Source organism: Crassostrea angulata, chromosome 1, assembly GCF_025612915.1.
Source record: "Crassostrea angulata isolate pt1a10 chromosome 1, ASM2561291v2, whole genome shotgun sequence".
Lineage (NCBI taxonomy): Eukaryota > Metazoa > Mollusca > Bivalvia > Ostreida > Ostreidae > Magallana > Magallana angulata.
Genome location: NC_069111.1, coordinates 41,790,479 through 41,810,504, shown reverse-complemented (window position 1 = coordinate 41,810,504; position 20,026 = coordinate 41,790,479). Strand labels below are relative to the sequence as shown.

Sequence of the window (20,026 nt, the reverse complement as noted above, 5' to 3'; positions counted from 1 at the left end):
TAATATAATCAATGTTGCCCTCAACCCCAGTCAATATTTGTATAATATTAATCATAAATTGTCTGAAGAAAATTTTGATATAAGATATTGCCACGAGATATGAAAGAAATCAAAGGAGATTAGCCCAAAACCAAAGTTCATTTATACAAAATGAAATACAATGCATGTGTTTTGCATTTTAATGTCCTTAAATTTACCCATACATTAAAATTTCAAAGTGTTTCAATCATCATGCGGAACTAAAGCTCTATACGGTCGCTCAACTTGAAATTCTCGTAGAGCTAGTTTTGCAGCATTTCAAAATATCAACACTAATTATGACAGAAAATGTAAAATGTTTCGTTTATTTAAACGATCTTTATTCTTTTTTTTAATAATTTTCTTCGTTTTTGGAGGAAAAGATGTTTTCTTGTAGCAAGTATCTTAAAGACAAGTTCTTTCACCTTTTTCGCCCTCAGGCGAACTTACTGATAGCCATACGGTAGTTCGTATACCTTAAACATAGTGTATCTTAAACCATGGGCATATGATTATTGGTTAATAGTACAATGTTGTTTGTTTTTTTAAAATGTATTTACTGTACTTTCAGGAACCACTTTGCTGTTGAAACGACCTCCTTTTTAATAAGCTTTAATGGCAAGAGCCATTTGAGCTGATTGCATGATAAACAGTATGAATTTATTTCAAAGTACTTTCACTTGAATATTGTATTGTTCCCGACGAAAAATTTTTTTGTTCTACTATACATTATCAAAGTACAACAATACTTACATACTAAATACATATAGATTTAGTTTATTTTATAGATTTAGTTTATTTTAACCAACTAAACTGCTGGCGTTCGTGTGGGAGTAGAATATACATTTACACTGGTGATCTGCAGAACAAAACCAGAAACCGTGTACGCCGCCCACGTCCACGCACTGTCCGAGGTGAAAGTCCTGATCCCCGTGTATGCAATCGTTCACAGTATGACAATCTACAGCATGGTAAAAAATCATTAAAAGATTGATGCAAAAAGGGAAAAATCACGATTTTATGTATTAAACGCGCTCTTACGGACTGAGTTATGGGTGCATGCACAGTATCCACCGTGGCAGCTTGGTCTATGGCCGTCGGTACAATTAACGCCTGCGTCTACACAGTTCAGGTCATGGGTGTTGTCCGCATGATGGTAGGCATGGCAAAGCAGCCCAACCCCGACTACAGAGATAAAACAGTTCATGTGTCTCACGAACACTGATCTCCAAGCTTTTTAATATCCTACGCCAGTCTCTTTTGTCGCGATTAAGTCATAATCCATATGAAAATAATTGAAAATCTCTCTCTCTCTCTCTCTCTCTCTCTCTCTCTCTCTCTCTCTCTCTCTCTACTGACATTGAGAACATCGACACTCCCCGTGGACACAGATTGAACTGGCGCTCGTGGTGCTCGGACACTGTACGCTGGTGCAGTGGTGATGGCCGTGACAGGCATGGTCAGCCTCCAGAGATAAGTCCACTGAAATAGGGAAGAAAACATCTGTCTGTTGAAAACACCAAGGGACATTGCTGAAACCAATCAGCCCAGTTGTCGAAAAGGTCCGAGAAGTTGCGATTTAGGTCTCAATGTCAGGTCGGTCATGTAAAGGAACAGGACTCTATCAATATTTTGAGATAAACAATATAATTAATCCTTTCAGCATAGCAGCGTAGCTTAGTAGGTTAAAGTTTATATATGCAAGGAATTTCGAGAACTGTTGGAATTCTTACGTTTTTTAAAAAGAATTTTAAAGTGCATTTTATTACCAATCATTAAAATACTTTATTTTGTTGGAACGGTAATATTTTTTTTTTAGATTTCACATACTTTTAAAAATATTGAATGTATATCTCAAAGTAATCTATTCCACTGTAAGTAATTAAAAAGAAGACAATTTGAAAGACTATTGTCATTGTTTGTTATTATTTAATTTTTCATGTTTTGTTTTCATTGTTCCTATATAAGATTATAACGTATCATCTAATCAGAAATGTAAAATACAGAAACAATTCATATTAAAAATATTAGAAAGAAAAACTACATTTAATCAAAGCTTTTTTAATGGAAACTACTTAAAATAACCATGATTTTTTTGTCTTTTAACCTCAAAATACCCAAAATAACACATTTTCAACCAAGACTAATTTAATTTAGTATGTGTGAATACATTTTTCATGTCGGAACTAAACGAAGAAGAGTAATTCAATATTTGTAAGTCGGTGAAGTCAATTTTCCAGATTTGCGACTTTTAAATTTAAAATTGGAATAAAAAATTGTTAGCTCTTTGGGTAATTAGGTAATTAGGTTGGTGAAATAAGTACTATAAATCACGTGAAATATAAATATGTAAAAAAAGTCTACATTGTTTTTTTTAAATATTTGAACCTTTAACATGACTGGAAATAATTTAATTAATTTACATCTATGAATTTAATGTTTCCGCCAAAATAATAAAGAAAAGAATGCATAATTTAAACTTACGATAACAGAAGAAGAGAGTGGCTATCAAAAGGCGCCCCATATTGCAGTCGAATGGAATGAAGCGCAACAACAAATGCGCATGTACCAGATGTTTTCCTCAGAAAGATCACACTATTATTATAGCCAGATATTGTATTACGTAACATGAGAGGAATTGATAGACGTTGTCTTATCAATGTTCAAACTTCATATTTTTGGGTGTGTTGAATTATTCGGTTTACTTCTGTTATTTGTTTTTCTATTATTAATAAGTGCTTTATCTAATTATTGAAAGTTGACATGACTTTCTATTTCTAAATTTGAAACGGACTTTATTGCCCGTATTCATGAAAGCATTGTTAGTATCATTTCCATCAGACTTCTGCGCAGTTGTTGGATATCTTAGTTAATATTTTCATCATTTGGATGGTATGTGTCAGGACAGAGATACGCCTTTATTAAGGACTGAATGGTGTACCATTTGTGACACGAGTAGAATTGATGAGAAACATTACAGACAATAGGAATCGCATCTCGTAAATCGTCATTCGCTTCTTCTCTATGGTTGATTTAGTTAAAATTTTTCACTTATAAAAAAAAAACTATTCTATGAAATGCATTTTTATTGTATGTACAGTATTTTTTTTCCAGAAAAAAAAAAAAAAAACTACTTGAGAAGGCTAGATGGCCAACATATTAACCATCAAATCTGACTTAAATTTTTAATCTGATATTTTTGGCCATAAACTGTTTAGTAAAATAAAATCCAAATCTTTTTTTCTTTCAAAATTTGAACATTTCCCTATATCTTGATACAAAACTCTCCGTTAAAGGGAGGTAAATATAGCTTTAAAATGGCCACGAACACCCAGTCCACGTCACAATTTAACGAATAAAATCTCCTTACCTTCTTAAAATAGAAATACAGGGTAATTTTTTCTATCTGTTTATACATGTTCATCATTTCTTCATCATGTACATGTACTTTTTTTTGTATATCTTAATGAGTCTGTGAAGTTGTTTACATTTGTAAAAAGTAATATGTATAAACTGCATTAGAGGTAGCTAACTACAGCTCATGACACGATGTCACAAGATAGGGATTTTAATGTTTTGTGAAAGCATTTGTATCAATAGATTTAATTGAATATCATCATAGCTCAGTGTTTAAAGTATCAAACATGTGAACTGCAACAAAGAGTTCAAATTCGCCGAGGTTTTTGTTTATATTTCTGAATCTAATTTTAGAAAATCATATTCTTTCCCCGAACCCCAAACTCCTTATTTTTCGACTATTTGAGTTACATAGTAATACACTTATGTATTATGCTATTTTTTATAATCAAATAGTTTTATGCTGAGTTGAGAAACAATATCAAAGTATAGTGAACCACCTTAAATCCCATTATCTTATTAACGATTTTCCTCATTTAAATTTTGCATTAAAGAGGCAAAATAGTTATGACCATTTTAAAGCATTTTTCTTCCTTTGTTAAAGAAGATCTGTATATACCCATTCTTTACACTTTTCACTTTGGGCTATTCAAGAACTTGTTAACATGCAATCTTCTTATCGATATCACTTTGAATTGATTTAAATTTGCATTTGATAAAATGCGTTTGTCTTCGAAAAGGCATTCTTGAACCAAGTGCACGACTCATTAAGAAAAAAAGACGAATACACTGTCAGATGGTTTAGTAGCTATTGTTTAACAATCGACCATTGATGTTTTACAAAGCCCCATTTGACATTACAAAGTGCTCACGGCATGCAGGGTGCATTTCATTAATTTTCTTTATATCTAAAAAAGAAATCAAATCTTTCTTTTACAATAAATAATATTTAATATTTTAAAGTATAAAACAATTAAAGCTAATTAATAAAACATTTCAAAAAGTACAATATAAGGACATCAGTAACACTTATAATACTTGTACGTGGATACAATAAATGAAACACTACCTTTTGCTTTGATAATGAATAGTTTTAAAAACAGAAAAGAAAATTAAAGATATAAATAAATAATAATCCCATACAAACGGTCATTCGAATAAATTTGTGTAAAATGGACAACGCCCCACTTCCGGGTGCTGTTTGATGGGCTTGAGTTTGAACTAATCGAACACTCTCGTCCTCGAAATTACAGAAATCACCGCGGCAATGCTTCTGACAAGTGAAGTCATGGACGCTGTCATTCACACAACACGATATACCACAGTCAAATGAGTCGGGCACTGAGCAGTTTCTGTACATAAAATAGATCTGCGTTCTATCTGTAAACAGAAAATAAAACAGAGTAAGATTAATTTTCATCCATTTATGAAAATATGCATTGATAACAGATGCAAATAATTAAATAAAGTTTTATATTCATTTTATTTTTCAGATGAAAATTTTACGTTAAATTTTCTTTGATCATTTTGTTTTACAGCATAATTTATGTTTTAATTACGCTTAACAAAGAAAAGGTCAACCACAAGGCTAGATAACGCCTGAGAAAGAATTTCATAAATTTACTTAATGAGTGCAGGTATAATATGAAGTGCTCAGAATCGTCCTAGACTTCTAGCTGGGTTTTTTTTTAATGAAAGATTGGTGAAAGAGCAATTTGTTATTGCTTATATATCCTTCTTTTTCAAGAAATTTTCCCTCACTCGTTGGGAACTAAAGTCAACGATTTCTTAAGGATATGCACTCAAACTTGCATATTCCGCATGTTATCGTGGCTATAGTATACAAATTAAAAATAAATCAAGATGGAATCGGTCATGGTAGGGAGCATGCGTCCGTAGTCCTTTATAACAATATAGATTATCTTTTGTGTATACTGTTTTGCGATATTCAATGTCTTTTGTATGCCCTGTTATACGGTAAACCCTGCCTTTTGTGTGCAGTATTTTAAGATAAACACTGCCTTTTGTTTGCGCTGTTTTACGATATACATTTATACGATATAAACTACCTTTTGTTTACTCTGTTTTACGATAAACACTACATATTGAATACTCTGTTTAAGCATATACACTACATTTTGTATACAATGTTTTACGACATTAATACTACCTTATGTATGCACACTGTTTTACAATACACACTACCTTTTACCTTTTAAAATATACACTACTTTTTGTATACAGTTTTACAATATACACTACCTTTTGTATACAGTTTTACACTATACACTTCCTTTTACAATGTACACTACCTTTTACAATATACATTTCCTTTTGTATGCACTGTTTTACAATATACACTACCTTTTGTATACACTGTTTACAATTTACTAGTACACTCCCTTTTGCATACACTGTTTTAATTCACTCTTCCTTCTGTATACACTGTTTGACGATGTACACTACCTTTGTATACATTATTTTATTTACCAATATACACTACCTTTTGTATGCACTGTTTTACAATATACACTACCTTTTGTATGCACTGTTTTTCAATATACACTACCTTTTATACTCTGTTTTACAATATACACTACCTTTTGTATGCACTGTTTTTCAATATACACTACCTTTTATACTCTGTTTTACAATATACACGACCTTTAGTATACACTGTTTTACAATATACCTTTTGTATACACTGTTTTTGTGACGCACGTCTCGGCGGCGCCCTGCCTACATTCTCGGACTCTAACGTTGGTGGCGTTGGCAGGACTTGTGACGCATCGGTAGTCACTGCTATCATAGTTCATGTAGGAGCACTCATAGCACTTAAACCAGCCACTGGCCAGACATCCTTTAAAGAAAACAAAATCTCATGTAGGAATGCTTTTAGCACCTAAACCAGCCACTAATCAGGCGTCCATGAACAGAAAATCTCATGTAGGAACACTTATAACGCTTAAACCAGCTACTAGCAAGACAGCTGTAAAATAAACCAATCATTTAGGAACATTCAAAGGATATAAACCAGCCACTAGCCAAGTAGCATGCCTAAAAAATCTTTAGGAACGCTCATAGCAAGCAACACTCATTTTTTCCCCTCAACTACAATTTATTTTAAGTTGCTCTGGATTTCTTTTCCAGTGTTATTAAAATTAAGTAATGTTTTATTTGAACATTTAAGAAATTGATTCGAGCCGAATTGTAAGTCTAGTCTTGTGTGTCAAACAAAACTACCGTACACCTGTTTATAATAAAGAAATAGGAAAAATAATTCTCGAGAGACTAACCCAATCTTTTGACATCTCGAGATGATGGCAGGGATTTCACAGGAACGTGTCAAATCCTTACATTTACATATAGGCCTAATTTGCGATGAATTTTTGCAAGGAATGTCTTTTTAAGAAGCCTAATGGTCAACAAATTAACCACCCGATAGGCCTTAAAATTTTAGGTATGATAAAATTGACCATAAACTTTTCATTAGTAAAAAAAAAAATCCAAATATCTTTGCCTTAAAATTTGAATATTTCCCAATATCTTTATTGAGAGCTCTTCCTCTAAAGAAGATAAATATAGTCTTAAAATGACCACGACCATCGAGCCCGCCTAAGATGGTTTGCATTCATTTTTAGTGTTTCGTTCAGAAATTATATTTTTCTCATCAGTATATTACTAGATGAAAATAAGGATATAATTAATTATCTTTAATCATATTTAAATAATTTCAAATGTATTCAAAATATTCTCTTTAACTTCAGATGCCTGTAAACAATAGTCCGTTGAGCGTTAAGAATGTGTGTTTGTCGAAAGCAGAGGGTTGCTGTCGGGAAAGTCTTAAGAAAATGACTCTTAACTCTAGCCATATAGCCAAACCATATTTGTGACGATATAAAAATTATAAATAAAATGGATAAACAACGCATAAATACTATTGAATTCTTGGAATACTAATAATGTACACTAATGAGAATAAAACAAAGCGAGTTTCATAAGAAATTATAACTTTGAAACTGTGACTGAACGATAAGTGCGATGAATTGAACTAAAAAGTTGCCAAAGATTCTTTAAGACCTTTTCTCATACATGTATTAAGAATACGGAAACAATTAAAAAAAATCCATGGACCTTTCAGGGTACTTAAACATTTTAGAAATTAGCAAATTTATAAATAAAATGTATAAACAAGTCATACATATTATTGTATTCATGGTATACCAATAATGTAGACTAATGAGAATAAAACACAGAGTTTCATAAGCAATTATAATACTCAAACTGTGACTTAACGACAGATGCGATGAATTGAATTAAAGAAGTTGCAAAAGACTCCTTCAAATCTTTTCTCATACATGTATCAAGAATACGGAAACAATAATTTTTTTTCCAAATTTCGCTTAAAGGGTTTGCGCAACACAATCTCTGTCAGAACGTTTAAGTTTACTGGTATATATACAATAATAATATATGCAATACTTCTCTTAAAAATAGCCTAACAACAAATGGGTACCAATGACAAATGGACAGACAGACAGTCAGAAGGAGAGAAAGACAGAAGGATAGAAAAACTAGCTTTGGCAATAGGGATCTCAAAAATATATATAAAAAGCAAAAAAATCGTTCTTTTCTGCGATATTTAAATCTTTTTTAATTGTGTACACGTGGCCAACAAATAATTCTGAAAAACAGATATGATAATGATTTTGTCCTGCATATAAATATGAATTGCATTTAGTTGTTGGTATGTACACATATTCGCTTAAGTTCAATCATTATAATCATATAAATATCAAGTTTTAAAGTAGATTTCATACTTCATTAACTGACTTTCTTTTATGCAAACTATTTAAGTTATATATTATGTTCTCCATATGTTATAGTATTCAGTTTTACGTAGCTATACATATATTAAACTACAGTGTTGATACAATATTCCTTTGGAGTGTAAAGTAAAGTAATATGTACGTTCCGAAGAATCTGTAATTGAGTCCAAGATTTTAGGTCAAGCAATGCCCTAAACGTTTGATGAATGTAAGAAACTATAAATCAAGAACACATCCATAATCATTTGTCCACATTACATATGTAAAACCTGTTTATCGTCCTAGACCACAGGTCATGGATATAACAGTTGGCGGAAAAGCTAACGAGAGATTGTATTGCAATAAGTGGCAAGTAACTGGTACACTTTGCTATTTAGTACTACCTGCATTACATATATTAAATCGGAAATTATGATTGGCTGAAGGAAAATTTTTTATGGAAAAAATATTAAAAGCAAAAATCTGACATTAAATATATTTAGTTAATTATATTCACCATCAGCTCATGAAATTTAAATTGAAAGAACCCCAGATGGTTTGCAAGTTAAAATATTATCATATTCATTCAGGTTTAGAGAACTGGGTTAAAAATACATTCGAAAAGTTTTTCAAGTAACCCCCTGTAAAAAGTAAACATTTAAAAATTTTCCAATCTTGTTTTCATCAAATTAAAACATTATTTCCATTTATATTTGTCGCGGGTTTTGCATTACAAAAGCTGTTAAAACCTCCGATCGATCAAACGCCATCGCATCGTTTCAAAGAATTTGTGGCATTTCACTATATTTCACAGAGAGAAAATCAATTTTTAAACATCAGTCTAATTTACATATGTTATTTATGCATTGAAAGACACACAAATGTGTTACAACGAAGCAAATCGTACCTTTACTGAAATAGAAAAAGGGAATCACAAATATCCGAAACAGAAGTCAGGTAATCTTGTTGTCTTCAATATTCATGCCTACAAACGTACGTGGGATTGCAATTGCAGATGACTAATTCACAGTCTTTGAAACGCTTACCTGATACAAAGAATCCACAGACGATCAGAAGAGAGCAGTTTCTGTAAAAATCCAAAACCGATCGCCAAGACATGACCGCCAGTTTCGTTAAATTTAAGGTAAATGAAAAGAGGACATCTAAAACACAAGACCACTGAAAGAACCCATGCTGTTTGTTGATTAACCTGTCATTCGGGCGGGGCCCCTTAGGGGATAGAGACACTAGTCGACGTTTAACATTATAATTGCATTCGTTGTTACACACAGTCCATAAAACATGATGGTTATGATCATTCTGTCGATAATTAAAACAAAATTTTTTGCATTATTTACAATGCACGGAAAAATCTGTGAATAAATCAGTTCCCTTCAAAGCACCCGGCTGTGTTTTATGTCACTTTCCGTAGTTTCCGGAATTCATTTAAATTAACCTTAAAAGTTGTTGCAATCAATTGCAATCATCAGACCCGATCGCTGGTTTGTCAGCTTAAACTTAATGTCTACAGATTTTCCTTAAAAAGGATTGAATTTGTCAATTAAGCTATTCGATGGAAGGATTTATATTTTTTCTTAATGATTTTAATGATGTCCATCAACTCGCTTGTCAGAATTTACTTTTTAAGGCTCTTGCCTTGGGCATTTCTGGCATAGCTTGGCACCTAAAACTTGAACAAATGTCACTGCTACATCCCGATTTATACATCACATGAAAGAAAACGTTTTTCTTTTTTTGCATAAGAAATATCCTTCAATCATGAAATCCGTTTCACTAATTGTCTTGCTTCCGTGTCAAACAATTTTAGTAGGCCTATATTATTTGCATCTTCAATTGCCGTGATTAATCTTTTCTGGTATGCTAAACATGTGTACATTATATACATCTATTACGTTTAATGATAAAAAATCGAGAAAGGAATATCAAGGATTCGAAAATATAAACAGGAATATATAAAATAATTGTAGCCACGCGTATATTTCCATACAAAAACGTTATTTTCAGCTAACAATTAAGCGAAATCACGGACATCAAGCTACAGCATGAGTATAAAACTAAAATCAATATGAACGTTTTAAATGTGTGTCGTAAAATAAGGGATACAGAGTTAGAGACAAGAGGCTGCACGTTCATAGAACATAACTTGAGGAAAATTACTTTTGTTGGAAATGAAGAAATAACACAACCACAGAAAAGAACACAAATGAACTTGTTATCTAAATTTGAAGAGTACATGTATTTTGATATCTACATTGTAGCTATTTTTAAAGCATGACAAGTAATAATAACAGGCAAGTGTTTAACAATTTTGATTCAATGAATGGATGTAAACATTTCACTTCCGAGTAATTATACTGAAGGAAATTTTTCAATGTATCTAAAACATTTCACCTTGATACTAGGCAAAATTATATTAGATAAAAAAAATTTTAAAAGTTTTTTCCAAGCATAACGAATCAAAGTCCAAGTGACCATGAAACAAGCTTCAAAACACATCCCGTGAATTAAAACTGCACCAATGAAACTTTTCACAGGGGCTGAATGATCTCACGACATGAGCTGTGTACAGTGTACATGACTGTGTAGCCAATACCAATTTAAAAATCAACCCAAGGATGTTGTTTAACCATATGAATGAAAACTAATGGCGACACAAGATTGACTGTCGAGGAAGTCGGAATAAAGGAGCGTTGCTATGAACCACGCTTGGATACGATTGGCGCAAAATCAAGGAAGCTCTGGGAAACAAGTAATGAAATGTGGGCGGATGATATTATCAAACACCAATTTTGACCCCCTGAATGTGACTTAAATACAGTAGGCATTAGACAATTACAACTATAAATACTAACCAGTTGTTTAAATCAAGCTACAGTTGGAGCAATATTAATCTTGATGCCGATTTAACTGGTGGAAAAAATCTGAATTATTATTAAAAATTTCACTTGACAACGGATTGCATGAATTAAACAGTTGTATAAATATGTAATGTTTGAATATTTTATATAAACATTTTTGTGGATATGCAAAAACAAGGTTAACATATCTGCTATCGATAGAGTTGAGAGAAAACGCGGTATTGTACGTCGTTGTTGGTTTTGGAAGCCAAGAGAATTCAACGGTGATGATCACTGTAAAACAAACCTTTTAAAATCGTCAAAGGACTTTAAAAAATATTTCTAACTGCCGATATTTAAGTTTATAACCCAATATATTTTAGGGCCGATATTTAAGATTATAACCCAATATAATATTGTTTACGCATTTCGTCCTAAATCTTGTACTAGCAACGTGATATTTATATGTTATTGGCGCAAATCATATTGTAATATGGGCAACCCAGACTATACATGTACGTTATAAAAATTTTGGTACTTTATAGCCAGTTGAAACGTAGAAAGTAGTTGTTTATTTTAATAATAGCAAAATGATATACATCTGATTGAAAAATATACAGTAAATACATGTGTTTATGGTGTATAGTGGTGTTAATTAAAAAAAACAACAACTTACAACAAAATGTACCACATTAATGATACGTCGACATTTCTTTTACGTTGCATTCGCGATTAAATGAATGAATCTTATGTTATCAATCATATTTCACGGAGGAGCAAATGAACTAGCCAATCAAAAATTAATGATTTATTCATGAACAAATACCTCTTTGAATGAAGCTGAACTCATCTGTCAGTTACGAGTGATTATGACTTATTAAGATAATTATTAAAGACAAGTGTCCTGTTGTCTTTGCAATAAGATGACTTTCGCCATAAATAACAGACTTAAAACCTCTCGATCCCACATTCTTTTCATAGATGTAGCTTGTTTATATTTTCTAATACATTTTAGATGTCAAACTTAAACTTGCACAATTAACTGGTTTCATGTTAATAAAAAACCTCCCCCTCTCTACCTAAACCATGACAAAATTAACCCAAGGACAAAATACTCCCCAAACCGAATTGATGAGTTGATGTGATGGTAGACAAACAGTTGTAAACACGTCTTGCTAATGCTAAGTTATTTATATTTCCTTTTTTGATCGATAATGAAAATGGGCGACGAAAGAAACATTTGGAATCATTTGTAGACAGAACTGCGTCTTTTCAAATAAACTAATCTTCTCTTTCTTTTCTTTTTAAGGTATCGAGGGAATATAAACCTATGAAAAGCATTATTGGTTGTGTCTGCTGTAGAAAAGACCCACGACGTTTATTGTTCAAAGCCGTCGTCCAAAAGAGTTCATTGTTTTTACTTATATAGTAATTGCATACTTGTGTGTAAATTATCTTCAGACTACATCTTACAACAGGTATAAATCAATTGTTGAGGTATATAAAAAACCCAAAGCAAAACAAACACAACTTTTTTGGACATCCTCACATTTCTGGTGTTTTTTTTGACTTGTTGTTAGGTTCCTCACTGAAAAGTATTACGAAGAACATAACCATAAGACTCGGCATCATAAGTAAGGATTGTCTCTACACTGTAACGTGAGACATATTGTATGATATTTACCGTGAAAATATATTAAACCTTATTTTTCCATAAAACCTTCAATGGTCGAACTTGTATAACTTTAAAGCTCAGAAAATGTTTAAATTACAAACAATCTTGGAAAGTACATAATATGGTATATAAATTACGAAATGATAAGCTAATTGAAGTATTTTGTTTTGTGTGGAGTTTGTATTGTATCTACATGAATAGTGAATAAAGAATGTGTGTGAGGAAGTAAGAAAAACCTTGAAATTGGGTATGAAGAAATAAAATTTAAATAAAAGATTTGAGATTATATATGAAAACACATTAAGCCTTGATATTGTCTGTGAGAAACGTTCGTTAAGTCAAGATCTTGAAATTGTATGTGCAGAACTGTACAATTAGTCAAGATCTTGATATTGTCTGTATGGAACGTTACAATTAGTCAAGATCTTGATATTGTCTGTGAGGAACGTTACAATAAGTCAAGATCTTGATATTGGCTGTGAGGAACGTTACAATAAGTCAAGATCTTGATATTGGCTGTGAGGAACGTTACAATAAGTCAAGATCTTGATATTGTCTGTGAGGAACGTTCCAATTAGTAAAGATATTGATATTGGCTGTGAGGAACGTTACAATAAGTCGAGATATCTTGATATTGTCTGCGAGGAAAGTTACAATAAGTCTTGATCTTGACATTGTCTGTGTGGAAAGTTACAATATGTCAAGATCTTGATATTGTCTGTGAAGAACTGTACAATAAGTCGAGATCTTGATATTGTCTGTGAGGAAAGTTACAATAAGTCGAGATCTTGATATTGTCTGTGAAGAACTGTACAATAAGTCAAGATCTTGATATTGCCTGTGAAGAACTGTACAATGAGTCAAGATCTTGATATTGGCTGTGAGGAAAGTTACAATAAGTCAAGATCTTGATATTGTCTGTGAAGAACTGTACAATAAGTCAAGATCTTGATATTGTCTGTGAGGAACGTTACAATAAGTCGAGATCTTGATATTGTCTGTGAGGAAAGTTACAATAAGTCAAGATCTTGATATTGTCTGTGAGGAACGTTACAATAAGTCGAGATCTTGATATTGTCTGTGAGGAAAGTTACAATAAGTCGAGATCTTGATATTGTCTGTGAAGAACTGTACAATAAGTCGAGATCTTGATATTGTCTGTGAAGAACGTTACAATAAGTCAAGATCTTGATATTGTCTGTGAGAAACGTTACAATAAGTCAAGATCTTGACATTGTCTGCGAGGAAAGTTACAATAAGTCTTGATCTTGACATTGTCTGTATGGAACGTTACAAAAGTTTAGATATCATGTCTGAGGAAGACTAAAATGTCCTGTCATTGTATGTGAGGAAATTACAATAAGCGTTGACATTGTGTTTAGAAGTAAACATGAGCCTTGGCATTGTCAAAAGTATTAAAGGCTGATAAATTATCATATGCTTTAGTCTGAATATACCTTAACTTGTTCATTTTAAAACTGCATCTAAATGATATTATAAAAACTGTAAAGTTTTATTATCCGAAAATGATATTCCACTTATTTTAAAAGCTACAAATGCTATTAGTCAGTCTATCTTTGAAAGCTATTGAGTTGTCTTGAAGATTTATGTAAATAGGATCATGCAACAATAAACTTACCTGCTGAAATGCATGAAGTCAGACGATAATGTATTCTCGAGTTCAATACGGCAAATACTTTCAAAAATATACATTTATTTTCATTTCAAACGTTATCTTTTCTGATAAGTTCTTGTGATGAAAAATATAAATTTTAATACGGGAATTGTTTGCATTTATATATAATGATATGCATGCTTACTGTAATTAATTTAGTTGTAAAAGCTAGTATATTATGCACTAGAGCTTACATGACTAATAAAGATGGATTGAAAAATAATAATGAGTTATTAATCTTAGCAAAACATTTTTAAATCTTCTTTGGAGAAGAAGATCTGAGGTTAATTTAAATTTGGTTGCAAATGATCGGTTGAAGATAAGATTATAGATTTTAGCTCACTTAAGCTATTCTGATCACTTTTTTGTCCAACGTTTGTCTGTGATCTTTTTACATTTTCGACTTCTTCTTCAGAACAACTTGGCCGATTTCAACCAAACTTGGCACAAGTTTTTTTTAGGTAAAGGAAATTCAAGTTTTTTTTAAATGAAAGGCCAATCCCTCTTTTAAAGGGAGATAATTAAGAATATTCTTGAAAATTTGTAGGTACTTTCAAAAATCTTCTTAAAAACCAAATGACCAGAAATGTTAAAATTTGTGTAGAAGAATCCTCAGTTAGTGTAAATTCAAGTTTGTTCAAATCATGATCCCCAGAGGTAGGGTGGGACCACAAAAAGGGTTCAAATTTTTACATAGGAATATATAGAGAAACTGCTTAAAACACTTCTTAAAAGCCAATTGGCCAGAAAAACTGAAACTTGTGTGTTGAAACATCCCTAGGTAGTGCAGATTCAAGTTCAAGATGGGGCCACAATAGAAAGTCAAATTTTTACAAAGGAAATATAGAGAAAACTCTTTAAAAAATCTTCTTTCAAAAACCACTCGGCCCAAAAAGCTGAAACTTGTGTGGAAGCATCCTCAGGTGGTGTAGATTCAAGTTTGTTCAAATCATAATCCATGAGGTCAGGGTGGGGCCACAATGAGGGTTCGAATTTTCACATATAAATATATAGAGGAAAATATTTAAAAATCTGTCTCTCAAAAATCAATTGGTCAGAGAAGCTGCGTGAAAGCAACCTCAGATAATCTAAATTCAAGTTTGTCGAAGTCATCATCTTCGGGGTAGAGTTGGGCCAAAATGGAGGGTCGAAGTTTTAAATCATTAATTTATCCAAAAAAAATAATATGGTATTACATGTACTTACATGCAAGCATTTTGACATATTGTTAATTCATAACTGCTTAGAGGTGGGCCCATGGACAATTTTTGGGCCCCACAAGAGTTCAAAGTTTGATGTTTATCTACATATACATATATTAGAAAAAAATTAATTTAAAAAACCCAGCTGATACAAACTAATTAAATGTTTGAAACTCGCCCTGACATCGACAAGGCACCGGATGTAAATTAACGATAGTAACCATGTTTGTATATAGTAGGCGTGTGTGAATACGGAAGAGGATCAGGTTATTAGTATTATTCATTTTTTCTGTCTTATTGAAGTTATCATAGAAAACATTATAATAATATGAAGAATTACTTAAATGTTAAGCGTCACCTGATTTTTGTGTGCGTGTTTTTCGTTTGAGTCGAAGTTGTATTTTCTCGGGAAAGGGCAATTTGTCGTTCCGGTTTGAATAGTATTAACAGTGTTTATTCAAAATGGCTGACAAAACAACTATGTGATTTTTAGTCAAATTCTCGTGGAAATATTTATTTCTAGTGAAATACGTATAGTATACTAGTAAATAAACACGTTGGTATTTGAGGGGATTCTATCACCAATATTTAAATGAAATTTTGTTAAATTTGAAGTAATATTCAAAGAGCAAAATCACAGTCATCAGCACACAATATATATGTAGCATGCAAATATATATAAAAAAATCATAAATAATTGGTTTAAATGTATTTAATATCATTTGTGGTAAATGAACAATGTTAAAATCCTCCAAAGAATCAAATTCTACAATTCACTTTAAAGAAATTAAATTAGTATAATAACAAACAAAGATTTTTATCTTTTAAGGGCGTACGATTGCTGGAAACATAAAAACCATGCAACTTATCAATGCATTTTAAGGTTGAATTTAAAAAACCCAACAGTCAACCGCTTAACCCTCCCTAAATAACAAGAAATAAAAAAGAAACTAACAGAAACCATACTCAAACTTCATCATATTAGAGTTATTTTGATGCATTCTCTTACTAACACGAATGCATGTATATTGCCAGTACTAGTAAACATTGGTATTCCAATGAAAGAAAGATAAATCTTAATTAATATAACTTTGAATTTCATTTTCTTTCTGCTGGAAACAAATAATGTAAGCTACATTTTTTAAGGTTAAAGACCACTTTGAATAATACGAAGTATGTCTTTCAAATGTTCTGGTAAAGCCACACAAAGTTCGCACCATATTTTTTCAAAGTCTAAAACAGATTATACCTACCAATAAAATGAAATAAAATAATATGATCAAAGAAGTATCTAATTTTGATACAATGTAAAAAAAATATCAGTCTAAATACATGATTGTGTTAAATTAAATTCACATACACGAATACCAACGCTTTTAAAGAAGTCTAACTACCGGTATATAACTAACGACGTAGCCAGAAAAAGAACAATCTTGATAACATTTGGCGTATTGTAATATTTCTTTCTAAAAATGTATATTTTTAGATTATCTGACTACATCTGAAGTAAAGAGCTTTTATTAATTCATCTGTCATACACTAGTTGAACAGGATTTAGCAAAGATATATTGCCAAGCAATTCTTGTTGACAGAATTTTTAATGTGTGCTTAATTTTCATTTAAATGCTAAGGATGAAACTATAAGAAGCGTCATGGACCAGGTACAGAGGCTTAAAGAGGTGGACCCACCCCTCGGACCCACGGTGGGAGTTTTATCCTGGTTGTTGCACAGTGCGTTGTTGGCCTTGCATTCGCTGAGACAGGTGCTCCAGGCGCTGTCAGTAGAGCAGCAGTTTCTACCGCAGGGAAGATCAACCTGCCTCCCACAGCCTCGCGTGATGGACCGAACCTTCAAGGCATCTAATGAACACAACCACTTAAATATGTATACAAAGTAGTGTTGCTATTATGTTTAAGAATTCAAACAAATATTCAAATAAAGTAATTTAAAGAAAAGGGGATTTAACATTCCCTCCTTTACAGAACAATTGTGGCCTTTTCAGAGTTAAGGTTAGAATTTAAAAAAGAGGAACTATGTACAAAGATGAAGGAAACTGCTGAAAATTTAAAGAAGAAATATTTGGATATTTTCTTTACCTTTTGTTAATTAATATCTAACATTAAACTTGGCTTATTTAAAATTTTAAGGCAGATCTGATGGGAAATTTGTTGACTTTCTATCCAGCCACCTTAATTTTGTTGCAAAATAAAAGTCAGAAGTTATTTTCATTTCTTTCGTCCCCCCCCCCTGTTTTTAAAAAGAATTTTGTTATTCCTCATTCAATAGTTTTATGATCATTACCTCTATGATACTGGGTCTGCGTAAAGCAATAACCATCATCCGGGCATGACACAGTCTTAGCTGTAGTGACATTGGCAGGGGAGGTAACACACTCGTAATCTTTTTTTATCTCGTTCTCGATGTAGGAACAACTGTAACAAAGTCGTCCATTCACGACAGATGCTATAATATGTAGAAAAAAAGAATGAAAGACAATGTTCAATAAAAGATACAGTATACATGTATAAGGACGTGTACTGCAACTCTTCAAAGTTTTTCTTAATGTTTTCTTTATTTTTAAAAAATGCGAGCAGTCTATCAATTATAAATTCGTTTTTATTAAAAACAATAACGGTTGATTCAAAACAATTCCCAATTGAACTTAAAAAATTAATATGCTATAGAATAAAAAAAATTAACTGTTCCAAAAAACATTGCTGAGAGTTATTCAAGTTATAAAACTTGAGACTTCAATTAAAATTTTACTGTTGAAACTAAATATTCTTTTATGGCATGAAACTGACAAGCATCAGTAGATTTATTTTTTTACTTATATTTAAGTTTTTTGTTAAATAAGATAACTGTCTTAAGTATGTTATTATTGTCACTGGATCTTCATTAAAAAAAAGCTTGCACTTAAATTTAAAAAAATCCAGGAGACAAAACATATTCAAATGAAACAATAAAGCGTTTGGCCTTTCTATACGTTTTCGACAGATAGAGTCTTTAAAGAAACAAGGGCCTACTTTATGATATAAGAAAAAGCTGAATATACGCGCTTAAAATATTTTATTTGATATGTTTAAAATTGTCTTTATTTTTTTAAAATTTCATATCATTCACACTTTGCTCAACTTATTATATCAAACTAACATAAATGTTTCATTATCGATATCTTTTTTACATAAGTAATAAAATCTACTTATAATTTCCAAATGACAGTTATTTGCACTTCAAAATCTTACTACGAAGACGGGTAAGTGTTCTAAGCCAAGACATTATAATTTACTACTATATTTGCATGTAATTACAAATACGGTAAACCAGTAAACACAATTGCATATTTTTGTAGCGATATATAATACCCTAGTTAGTAAAACTAATATCTGATTTCTTCTGATTTCTATGCCATGTATTTTATGTTTGAGACTTGATCTCTTGATCTATTTATATCGTTACATGAACATTGTCCAGATGAATTCCTTGCGGCTATACATCGTATATATGTCAAGAAAAATAAGCCTAAACACACCGTCCTTTACAACAATTTGTGTTGTAGGTGCATATACCGTGCACTACAGGTATAGCTTCCCTATAACTTAAATTCCAATGGAGTACAGTGTTAGTGATTCATCAAAAACCTACCAACATCCTGTATGACTATTTAAATTTTTTAAGGAAACATTACAAACGTATATAGTACTTACAGATGGAAAGGAATAGGAATAATCCGAAGGCTAATTTGTACTCCATTGTCCGTTGCTTGCGATAGTCAAAAGAAAATAACGACGGAATCGTAAATTGTTATCATTTAATATCTTTTATTTACCCAGCGGCGCAATTAAAACAGATATAGCTCATTGTTTTGTTGAAAACACCTGAGAATTCCTTGCATAAATTGTCATGCAATGATGCGGAACGAAGGTGACACGCGCTACTTTCAGTTTGTAAAACGTAGTAGTTGGGAATGATCTATTATACAAGATTTACATGAATCACGGATTTCCTATTTTAACCCATCCTTATTTTTCAGTTCTCAACAAAAATGTCTTATAGTAATTTATAGAAATACTATGCAGCGATATGAAATGAAACGTTTGATACCATCATTCTCTATTTTGTTATAAATGTTGATCTTAGAAAAATCATTTTCAATCAATTTTTACACCAAGACAATTGATCTCATTTTTGTTATTTAAAACTCCGGCAACATCTGCCTTCTAACTAGTAAATGAAGGTTATTGGTTGATATTGGTTTTTGTTGCTAATCAGTTCAGGCTTCACTGTTTTCAACAGCATCTGGTAGAATTTTCTGACAGTATTCCTTTTAGAAGTTATTGATAAAGTTTATTTATTCTATCGGACATACATGTTGTAATTTGATTCTTCAGAATTAAAAATCATAAAGTCATCTCCTCACTAAGAGAATTAA

The 20,026-nt window shown here is 31.7% G+C and overlaps 3 protein-coding genes across 3 annotated transcripts; all 3 read right to left on the bottom strand.

Moving 5' to 3' along the window:
* Positions 1-774: 774 nt before the first annotated feature.
* LOC128162319 (uncharacterized) lies at positions 775-2,629 on the bottom strand. The gene is made up of 4 exons (XM_052825470.1): positions 2,503-2,629; positions 1,378-1,500; positions 1,060-1,203; positions 775-979 (listed from the first exon to the last, which is right to left on the bottom strand). The coding sequence occupies exons 1-4, from the start codon at positions 2,540-2,542 to the stop codon at positions 819-821; spliced, it is 468 nt and encodes a 155-aa protein (XP_052681430.1). The 5' UTR covers positions 2,543-2,629; the 3' UTR covers positions 775-818.
* A 1,536-nt stretch (positions 2,630-4,165) lies between these two features.
* On the bottom strand, positions 4,166-9,431 carry LOC128157074 (uncharacterized). Its single transcript, XM_052819434.1, has 4 exons — positions 9,230-9,431; positions 6,068-6,235; positions 4,519-4,755; positions 4,166-4,283 (listed from the first exon to the last, which is right to left on the bottom strand). The coding sequence occupies exons 1-4, from the start codon at positions 9,300-9,302 to the stop codon at positions 4,213-4,215; spliced, it is 549 nt and encodes a 182-aa protein (XP_052675394.1). The 5' UTR covers positions 9,303-9,431; the 3' UTR covers positions 4,166-4,212.
* Positions 9,432-16,296: 6,865 nt separating this feature from the next.
* On the bottom strand, positions 16,297-19,497 carry LOC128156005 (uncharacterized). Its single transcript, XM_052817960.1, has 3 exons — positions 19,302-19,497; positions 17,896-18,057; positions 16,297-17,453 (listed from the first exon to the last, which is right to left on the bottom strand). The coding sequence occupies exons 1-3, from the start codon at positions 19,345-19,347 to the stop codon at positions 17,209-17,211; spliced, it is 453 nt and encodes a 150-aa protein (XP_052673920.1). The 5' UTR covers positions 19,348-19,497; the 3' UTR covers positions 16,297-17,208.
* Between the last annotated feature and the right edge of the window lie 529 nt (positions 19,498-20,026).